Here is a 10,380-nt window from a genome sequence, read left to right on the forward strand (position 1 = left end):
TGCGTGCTTGACGTGCTGCTGGCGCTGATGGCGGCGGGGCTGGCGGAGGGTCGCACTGAGAAGGGAGCGCGAGGAGGCGGGGGACCAGAGAGACTGAGAGAGGAGGCCCCGGCGTACCCAGCACCGACACCGCGGCAGACAAACAGGAATCACACCGACTGCAGAAGCAGCCAGTCCCGCAGACTGACCCAGTGGAGGACGGGCGGACGGACGGAGCGGTAGGGCTGTTTTTGTTTATGAGCTACCGGGGGTTTTACCGTTAACGGCAGCTGAGGGGGGTCCGTCTACAGGCTGCCTGGGTCTGAGTAAAACCTGCGTTCAGTCAGCGGCTCCAGGCTTCTGCGGCCATAAATAACGTGTATGTGTTTGCTACTAACGTCTCTCTGTATGGACACATATGGCCTTTATGTGTGTGCGCGTGTTGCCTTCACTGACCATCAGCCATCATGTTTACCAGGCTGCAAAGAATGTGTGAGTGCGTGTGCGCGCGCGTGTTTGTAGTACTGCAGAATGCAGCTAGAACTTGGCCCAGTAAAGAAAGTCCTGTACAGACCACCAGTTTTTCCTGTGAACTCTGCAGCACTGTGTTTGTCCACTTGTCCATCTGTCAGTGTGAGGACCACTGAGTTTTAGGGAGTGAGGACATCTATACGTACTGAGAACATTTTGGTTTTTACCTTTCTACAGGGCTTTTTTGAGGGTTTAAGTTTATTCCACACAAAAAAAGAATCACTATTAATGTTTGCATTATTCAATTCAATTCAATTCAATTTTATTTATATAGCGCCAAATCACAACAAAAGTCGCCTCAAGGCGCTTATGAATTCCTCCTTTGCTTGCTGAAGAAAAACAAGTATGATCGCATTTTAGGAACTCTCAGTCAGATGTCACGTCCTTCTTAAAATAAGAGAAATCAATGAGTTATAGCAATGCAGTTATAAATGGGGAAATTAGATGCATAAACCAATGCAGAGTTGGATGTCTGATTTACTTTTGAATTAAGCAGTTTTCAACACTTCTGTGCATTGGCTTTGTTTATCTTTTCTGCCATCTTGTTTATAGATGGTAGTCAAGAATGTGGTAATGATATTCGACTGGTGTATTTGTGTATAATAGAAACGTGAAAATTTACTTCATTATAAAGACATAACTGTTTGATACAGAGTACAATGTGATCAGGCTACAACCAGCTGCTGCTGAATAATTTGTTATTATTGCAGAGTCTTTACCTTACATATAAAGTGCCTTCAGGTGACTGTTGTTGTAATATGGTGATATGTTTGCTCTGTAATATAGTGTTACAATAAAACGCCAAAAACAAAACAAATTTCACAATCAAACCTCTTTTAAAAAGGTTATTTTTTTCAGTTTACTTCTCCACCAGCTGGAGCATTAGACACGACTGAGAACCTGAAACTAAAGATTGTTTTACGTACACAGATTAATTTTCTTCTTATTGATTAATCAATAAACAGGTCTATACTGAAATGACTCAGAGTTAGAAGCAGCGCAGTGTCTCTCACTCATCGGACGGTACAGAGGGGGATGTGAATCTTGCCAGAAATTTTTAGCTAAACATTTATTTTACATGCAAAAAAGGAAAAGCTTCCTCAAAAACTGAGCCATGAGTAAGAGAGACATCGGGATGTCGCTAATTTCATTTTCCTTAACTACACCAGTGAAAACAGACTTCCTGCAGATGTGAAAAAAATCTCTTTCAGTTTTAAGGATTTACAAGCTCAGATAAACAAACCATGTGATGTGATTGTGCTGTCATTCCTTATTACATTTTATTTAACAAAAATAAAGCTAAAATGAAGACGCAGTGTGTGAGAATCTAAGCCCACCCCATGATTTCATAGTTTGCTGCCAAAGGTGGTTCTGATGTCCTGTATGACTTTATCAGCTCCTCACGTCGCCTCTTCTTGACAGCATTGTTTCAGCACTCTTTAGGACTAATGGCAGCTTTCCACTTTGCTGTCTAGACTTTGACTGGGCCACTGCAGCACACTGGTTATTATGTTTTTCAGTTGTTGTGTTGTAGATTTGCTGGTGTTATTGGGATCGTTGTCCGGTTGCGTGAATTAAGATGGCCTCACATTTGACTCCAGAATACTTTGTTATATAGGTCACTGTTTCCCAACCTTTTGGAGCCACAGCACATATTTCACATCAGAAAAATCACACGGCACACCACCTAAACAAAAATGTCACAAAAACCATATTGATAATTTTCCCCGCACACTAGGGCCACCACAAACGATTATTTTGATAGTCGACTAGTCACTGATTATTTTTGCGATTAGTCGACTAATCAGATCATGCATCCATTGGACATAAAACGTACAGCTTATTGCACCAGCAGCATCTGCTCTTATATAACTATCATTAGCTTACAGCTTTAAGTGTTTAAGGTATGTGCTACCTAAAAATAAAGATAAGATGATTGATAGTTTATTAAATTTTAATGAAATTCGCAGATTGTCTCAGTGGAGTTTAACAAACTCAGCCGTCTGCTTCTCGCTCGCTAAAATATAACAGGACATTGGAGTATATTCTCGACCATCTCACACTTCTGTTTAATCAGTTTTCTGTTTGACGTTTATTCAGCTGTGTGAAGACTATAACTTTAATCTCAGCCAAACCGATTTACTCAGGAACAAATAAAACACTGAAAAAATCCAAACAATAACATTTTTAAGTTACCTAAGTGACTTATATATGTTTAACCTGAGTAGCGAAAGACGGCGGTGGTTTTGAAAATGATTTGCCGGGAATCCGGTGTTCTCATGGGCTCTAGTGAGCCTTGAACCCCGGCTAGCTATCGAGCTAGTGGGTAACAGACGTTTCCGAAAACGTCGGAGCGCTTTTGAAAATATGTGGTGTCTTGATAAACTGAGCAGATATTTGAGGTTTACACAGCTACATTCTCGCCTGAAAATATGTTAAACGTTTATTTTGTGACCCAGAAAGAATAATAAGAGTAATATTAAAACTAACTAGCTGCCGCCATTGTTGGAAACTGAGCAGGGCCGTGCTATGAATTCTGGGATAGGTTGGGCCACGAAGAATACACCCGACCCATCCTTCAAATCTGGGGAAATGAAGGGCGCATTTGTCGGCTGCATTTGTTGGAGTCTTCGAATTTGGACAGTCTTCGTTGTGTCGCTGTAACGTAATGGGCCTACAAATGCGGCAACAGGAGGATGCGGTTCCTGAATTTGGACACAGCTACGATACCAGACACTGCTTCTTCTTCTTCTTCTTCGGGGTTTAACGGCAGCTGGCATCCTTGTACATGCAGTGCTGCCATCTTCTGTTTCAGTCCGTTATTACACGCTTAAATCCTACTACTTTTTCCTGCGTCTTTTGGGATCTTACAAAGCTTCAAATGATGCGTCGACTATTAAATTAGTCGTCGACCGTGACTAGTTGACTAATTGGGCAGCCCTACAGCACACCAGGTATAGCTGAGTTGGCTCGGCTTGTCCCCAGTATACATTTTTTGCTTTTTTTCTGACCAGTACTCATGCCAGGGCCTTCATCTGGGTCAGAATTTTCTCCAGGACCCAGGTCAGATTGACTACTTTTTCTTTTCAAATACTTATCTATTGCTATTACGAGCTGCATCATCTCACTTGCAGCATGACTATTATGTCATTCCTTCTTCATCTTCTTCTGTTTTACTGGCAGATGGCAACTTGTTTAATTAGAGCAGGTAGTTGCACTGCCCTCTAGTGGAAGAGAATGCAATTGTTCTGCCTGTTACTCATGCCAATCACTAAGGCTACGTTCACACTGCAGGTGAAAGCGCATCAAATCCGACTTTTTTGACACTATGCGACCCATGATCATGGTATGACAGTTTGAACAGCACAAATCTGATTTTTTCAAATCCGATCTGGGTCACTTTTGTATGTGGTACTGAATCCGATACATGTCTGATGTTTTACAAAGCGACTGCTGTTTGAACGGTCATGTCGCATTAAATCCATCTTTTACGTCACTGACACAAGACAGACGCCAATTATCAGCGCCAGAGAAGACAAACCTCTGCACGGAAGTAGCAGCCACTGCATCAAACAAGGCCATTGTTAAAGCACGGGCTCTCTTTTTTCTCAGTGTCCTTCTTTCTCTAATTAATTTGTCAAAATTCTGTCAGTTACGACTGCGCACAAATTGATAGACTGCTACAACAACACCTAGCTCTGTAGCCGCCATTTTTACTTCTGTAAACAGAGCGTGTTGTGTGTGACGTCTTCTTTTGCGCATGCGGGCCGCTTTGAGGGTTCACACTAGAGGGCGTTTGTTGTCACATTTTATTTGTAGTGTGAACAACCAGACCAAAAAAATCGGATTTGATCGAAAAATCGGAATTGAGCATTAAGACCTGCAGTGTGAACGTAGCCTTAGAGTACCAATCAGGTGAAACCAGATAATCTTCCACGGCACACCTATATGCCACGGTACAGTGGTTGGAAAACACTGATATAGAGAAGTTCATGGTTTGCTCAATGACTGCACCATGCCCAGGTCCTGGGCTGCAAAACAAGCCCTAATCATCACCTATCCTCCACTATGCTGACAGTTGGTATGAAGCAGTATTCGTGCTGATGTGCTGTGTTTGGTTTTCTACGTTATGGCTAAACGTCTCTGCTTTGGTCTGATCTGTCCAAAGGACTTTGTTCTAGAAGTCTTGAAAAATTGATTTTTTCAGAAGCAAACCTAAGCCGTGCTGTTGTGTGCTTTTTAGAGAGAGAGGAGGCTTTTTCCTGGCAATGCTTCCAAACAAGGCACACCTGTTCAGTCTTTTTCTGATTGTGCTGTCATGAACTTTAATGTTTAACATGCTAAATGAGGCCTGACGAGTCTGAGATGTTGCTCTGATTTTGTGGTGAATTTGCTGTGATGTCCACTCATGGAAAGATTGTCAGCTGCCTTCAATGTTTTCCATTTCAGAAAATGATGTGGAATGATGGACTTCAGATTGTTTGGAAATATCCTCATAACCCTTCCCATTTGATATCAACAGTTGCTGCTCTAAGATTGTTGCTGATATCTTTACTCCTCGACATTGTGTTAACACACATCTGAATGCTGCAGACCAGCAAACCACCAGAACGCCTGCTTTCAGAGAGGTGCTCACGCTTCCTGATGATGACTTTAATCAAGTGCATTTGATTATCAGCAGCTGGCTGCTGCTTAGCCTCTGAATTCCTGTGGGAGCAGTAAGGGTGTACTTTTTTCACGCACTGCTTCTGCATTACTGCTAGAGTTACGTTAAACAAATAATGAAACCGTGTAATAAGCTGTGAGCCGTTGTTCATCTTAGGCTGTATTTAAATAGTTTTAAGACCTAAGAACTGGAAGATTTTTATATGCTCAGATTCATAAAAAAATAGAATGAGAATGAAGATGTACTTTCTTTTTACCATGACTGCAAACATCAGCAGTTTATTTTAATTGCTACTCATTAACGTTACTCTCATGTCTCAGTGCCACTTTTACTTTCCCTCCTGAAGTTTTTTTAAATGTTGATCCTCTGTCCCTGTGTGTGAGCCCGTCCATCAGAGTCGGGTCTCTGGCGGTGAATTATGTCAGCAATGATTCTCACAAGGATACAAGTGCAAACACGGGTGTGTGTGTGTGTGTGTGACATGGACAGAGTGGCAGCTTTGTGTCACTTGTGCTTTGACTCGCTGCGGCAATGAATATCAAACAGGCCTGTAGTAGTGTGTGTGTGTGTGTGTGTGAGAGAGAGAGACACCCTGTCTTGTTTCTTATCAATTAACTATTGTTTTCTTCTTGTTTTTTCCTCTCTCTCCAGTTCAGAGCCTCCTACTGGCTGTCATCCTGTCTCCTCCCCGGCGCTCTCTTGCAGCTGCAGTACTAACAGGATTTAGTAGCTGTCACATGAGGGTGGTGTAGGTGCTGCTGTTCTGTAGCCTTTAAATCATCGTGCATGAGTGGTGCTAACGGATGAGGAAGCCCCTCCCTGCCCCGCCGGTCTCTCTTTGGATGCAGAAGTTCCCACCTGGTTTCTGGTCCTTCTCGGTGATAAGCTCAGTAATTTGCTATCACAGAAGCGTCGCTGAAACTGCCTGAATCTATCATTTCAGGTGTTTCACCTGCGCTGAAAATGTAGATTAGCTTAATTTTGAAGCTATTTGGATTTACTGACTGACCAGAATTTAAGAATAACAGGCTATCTGCTCCTGAAGTAAAGTTTGGCTACAAAACAGATTACATGAAAAAATGTAGCTGGATTTGCAACCGGGATCACACGTTTTAGCAGCTAACGCCTAGTTAGCGGCTTGCGGCGAGTCAGGCAGCGGTGGCTCGGGGCTAAGTGTGCATGAAGCAGGGGTGCTATGGAGTACCACTCCGGTGGCAGCCAGCCCCTGCTGGGCAGACCGCGGTACTGCCCGGGTGCCAGCGTTAACGGAGGATACCTGTGTGAGACAGGACACTGCTGCGGAGAGACCGGCTGCTGCACCTACTACTACGAACTCTGGTGTAAGTTCATTTATTAAGGCTCAGTGTAATGTAGCGGTGACTTAAAGTGCTGTCTCAGCATCATTTTGCACTCCTAATTGGGTCTGTCGCTCTTATACATGCATGTATGCAGCTGAAGGAGTGCTTATACTGAATAATAATAAAGTAAGCCTGCTTTACTTGCTGCTGCTTCACAGTTAGCTGATTTTTATTTATTTATTTATTTATTTAACAGAAAAAGACTATCAAACCACTAACAACCGCTTTATGGGCTGACTTGAATTTTTTATAGAAAAGTATGAGTGAATTATCTCTTTCAAAACAAGGCTGTTATAATATTAGCATTTAGGAAAACAAGTTAATTATGTTTTTGTTCATTTTTTTTATCATAACTTAATTCTTCTGGATGCAAACTAGATAGCTTTTGTGTGATTTCCAACCTTTGATAACATTTTTCTGCTGCTCGTCCAGGTAACAGGACCTGACCAAATCCCCCAGCTCTTGTCCCAGTTGGACATAACCAACATAGCCGAACTCACCAATGAGGCATCACATGATCAGATGCCTGAACTTCTCATGGCTCCTTTAAATGTAAAGAAGTAGAAACCCCTAGTCCCTCCCAGATGGCTGATTTCCTAAAGCTTCAATTTTTCTTCCTGTCCTCGAGTCAGTTTATGTACATGCGAATCTGAGTGATGTGAATTTAATCACTAGATGGCGAGAGTGAGGGTCAACCTTTTTTTTTTTTGTGACCACACAGACGCGTCTGCATGCGCTCCAAACAGAAGAACAAGCATAGCAAGATTATCTACTCAGCCGTGGGGTTTCCAGCTGTCTGTCTGCAGTGGAGTATAGCTCTACCAGAGGAAGTTTGCCTCTGCTGCTTGCATTGACTCATTCATTCTTTCTTGCTACCCAGAAATCATTGGTAGCTCAAATCGAATCACCACAACAGACCAGAGCAGCGTCCACATGACTACAGACACTGCTCGATTACTTCCTCACTAATGAACAAGATCTTATGGAACTTAAACTCCTCCACTTGGGGCAGCACCTACTCCTCGACTTAGATGTGCCACTTCCCATTAAAGCCACGTTACACTCCACTGCAAACCGCCCCACAGTTTACTGGAGGTCAACGCATGATAAACCCAGCACAGCAGCAGAGAGGTCCTCCACATCTCTGCTGTTGGCTGCGCCTAAAAAAAACAGAAGATTTGGTGACAAATGGCGCCCTTGATGGAGTTCAACACCCACCAATAATGAGACTTATCTGACAGGGTGGTGGTCCGAGCTCTCACTGTACAAGAACCTACAAAACAGTTTCCTCATGTTTCACTTTTCCCAGAATATTTGAATGTCTCTGCCAAGCTCCTGTAGACTCTGAGCATTTACTGCACTTTGTAAATTACTTTCATACATTTTCAGATGAACAACAACGCTTTGCATTACGTCATGTCATCATTGGTTTATTTGGTTCTGTATATAAGGACTTTTTAAATGTTTAGTTCTGTGTGTGTGATGTGTTCAGGGTTCTGGCTGCTGTGGACCGTCCTCATCCTGTTCAGCTGCTGCTGTGCGTACCGACACCGTCGAGCCAAACTCAGAGTCCAGCAGCAGCAGAGACAGAGAGAGATCAGCCTGCTGGCCTACCATGGAGCCAACTCCTACCCCTCCTCTATGCTGGACCTCAGTAAGAAACCCGAATCTGTGTTTTCTGGATGCTTTCAGTGGCTATTTGAAAAATGAGGTGTTTAGATTAGGTTTGTTTTTTTCTATCCGTACCTCATCACAGCAGGGCTAAAGCGAGAACCAGCCACAACAAGACTCGTCAAAATTGGACAGAAGGTTAAAGATAAGATGCTCCAAACTTCATCTTTTTCTGGCTGATTGGAGAAAAAAAATAAATGAACATCTCACTGTTCTTCAAAGTGTTGTTAAACTGCATTAAAACTTTAACTGAGAGCCATTTTTTAGTTCAGGCTTCGTTCTGAAGCTCCGAGCACTGTTACAAAACAACAGAGGCTGGAAAACCATAGGTTTCTGGTTTTCTAGGACCTGTGGGATCTCTGTCTGTATGAGAGCTGCCTCTAAACTCCACTCACAGCATCAAGACAATGAAGCCTGTTCTTGTTTGTGACTGATGCTCGGCTGTCAAGTCAAGTGACGTGCCGCTTTTGTAATCTGTGGCTGTGACGACTCAGTGGAAATTTACAGTGTGGAGGCCTTAAAGAACGATTCCTGTGAAGACGTTTATCCTCTTTTCTTCTTTTTCTTCTCTTTTCTTTTAAACGTTGGAATAATTTTTTGCATGACTTAAAAATATTCACTGGGCGCTACATATCAGCTCATTTTAATGCATATTAGGCTTCAGCTGTGTACAGTCTATGTACTTTTGCTTCTTTATGTGTTTAAAAAGGTTTTCAGCACATTTCTTGAAGTGTTGCAGAGAAAAATTAAAGTTGCAGTATATCTTCATGTGATGCATCACTTCCACACATCCCATTCTTGGTCTGTGTCTGCAAAATAGCACAAATGAATGGTTAATTTACTGAAGTCTTATTATGCAGTCAGTCATTTCCAATATGCTGAAGTAGAAGCAGGGGTCACTCGAGCTAGGAGATGTTGGATCATACTAACGCTGTGCTAATCGAGTTGAAGTGGCATCACAATTGAACCACTTCTTGTTTGTTTGATTTTTATGAATTTGCCTTATGCAGCTGCACCCTTTTGGGGTTCGTCACAGCAGATCATCTTCCTCCATTTCATCCTATCCCCTAGCATCCTCCTCTGCTACACCCACCCCATGCAGTGGGATTGCATGATCAAAGAATTCTAAGTGTCTTGCTACTTCCAGATAAATCACACTGTCTTCATCACTTGTTCTGTGTACAGCTGGCAGAAAAAGCTCCATTAGCATATATCTTGCCTGCATAATGAGTTACATAGACCAAAGGTTTTCAGAAACTTTGTGCTAAAATGCACTCCAAAGAGAAGTGCATCTGTAAATGCATCAGGTTTTGTTTGTAGAGCCTCGGCATCAAGCTGCCCACTTGTCATTATTGTAATTCAGATCAAGGCTACGTCATATAAATCACAGATGCTTGCTGGACCACAACACCTCGATCGTCTTTTAAACTCGGGCTTGGACTTTTTGGGGGTAGATCACCCAGGCGTAATTTATAATTACCCATGAGGGGATAAAAGCCGCTTTGGGAGTCCAGCGTAAAAAATCAAATTTGTGGAGCTACTCGCTGTAGCGCCCCCCTTGGCAGGGGGGTATTGTTTATTTATTTGGAAAACCATGATATATTGCATGTCTAGGAATACAAATGCATTCACATTCTATAGAAAAATATTGCTAAATAGGACAAGGTTTTCGAATCTACCGCCATGTTGGTTTCCACCTTTTGACATGGCTGCAGGAGAGAGCACTTTTGTTGAGTTGGGCTTTTATTAAGTTCAGTTTAACAAAGTTACCACTATCAACCTGCTGAGGGACTGCTTAAAAAAAGCAATCCCACTGCCCTCTAGGTGCATTACATCAAAACAAATGTAGAAAAAAAACAAAAGAAAAGGGCCACTGAACAGTGTCTTTGTGCTAACCTTCCTTCCCTCTTCTGCTTGTAGGTTTCTTGGCATCCCTGAAGTTGCCTTCCTATGAGGAGGTGGCAGCTCAGCCCTCGACTCCTCCTCCTCCTTACAGCTCCGTCTTCACCACCCCTCGATACCCTCAACCTCCACGCACCGCCGACCCCCATCTGCTCACACAACACGGTCCCTTGCTGCACCGGCCGCACAGCGATGGGCCGTCCTCCCTCAGCTCAGACAACAGGTAACAATTTTTCTAATGGTACAGGAAGTACAAGTGGTGATACTACTATA

At 42.9% G+C, this 10,380-nt stretch overlaps 1 protein-coding gene across 1 annotated transcript in view; it reads left to right on the top strand.

The window, feature by feature from the left end:
• Positions 1–10,380, top strand: part of LOC146389996 (uncharacterized) — a 17,644-nt gene continuing 7,264 nt past the window's right edge. The window contains exons 1-4 of the mRNA XM_084923084.1: positions 1–218; positions 5,828–6,516; positions 8,027–8,188; positions 10,126–10,330. Coding sequence (XP_084779210.1) covers positions 6,372–6,516; positions 8,027–8,188; positions 10,126–10,330 — 512 coding nt within the window. The 5' untranslated portion in view covers positions 1–218; positions 5,828–6,371. The remainder of the gene's footprint in view (positions 219–5,827; positions 6,517–8,026; positions 8,189–10,125; positions 10,331–10,380) is intronic.

This window comes from Perissodus microlepis, chromosome 3 (assembly GCF_051167445.1).
Source record: "Perissodus microlepis isolate ML-2025 ecotype Zambia chromosome 3, ASM5116744v1, whole genome shotgun sequence".
NCBI classification, from domain to species: domain Eukaryota; kingdom Metazoa; phylum Chordata; class Actinopteri; order Cichliformes; family Cichlidae; genus Perissodus; species Perissodus microlepis.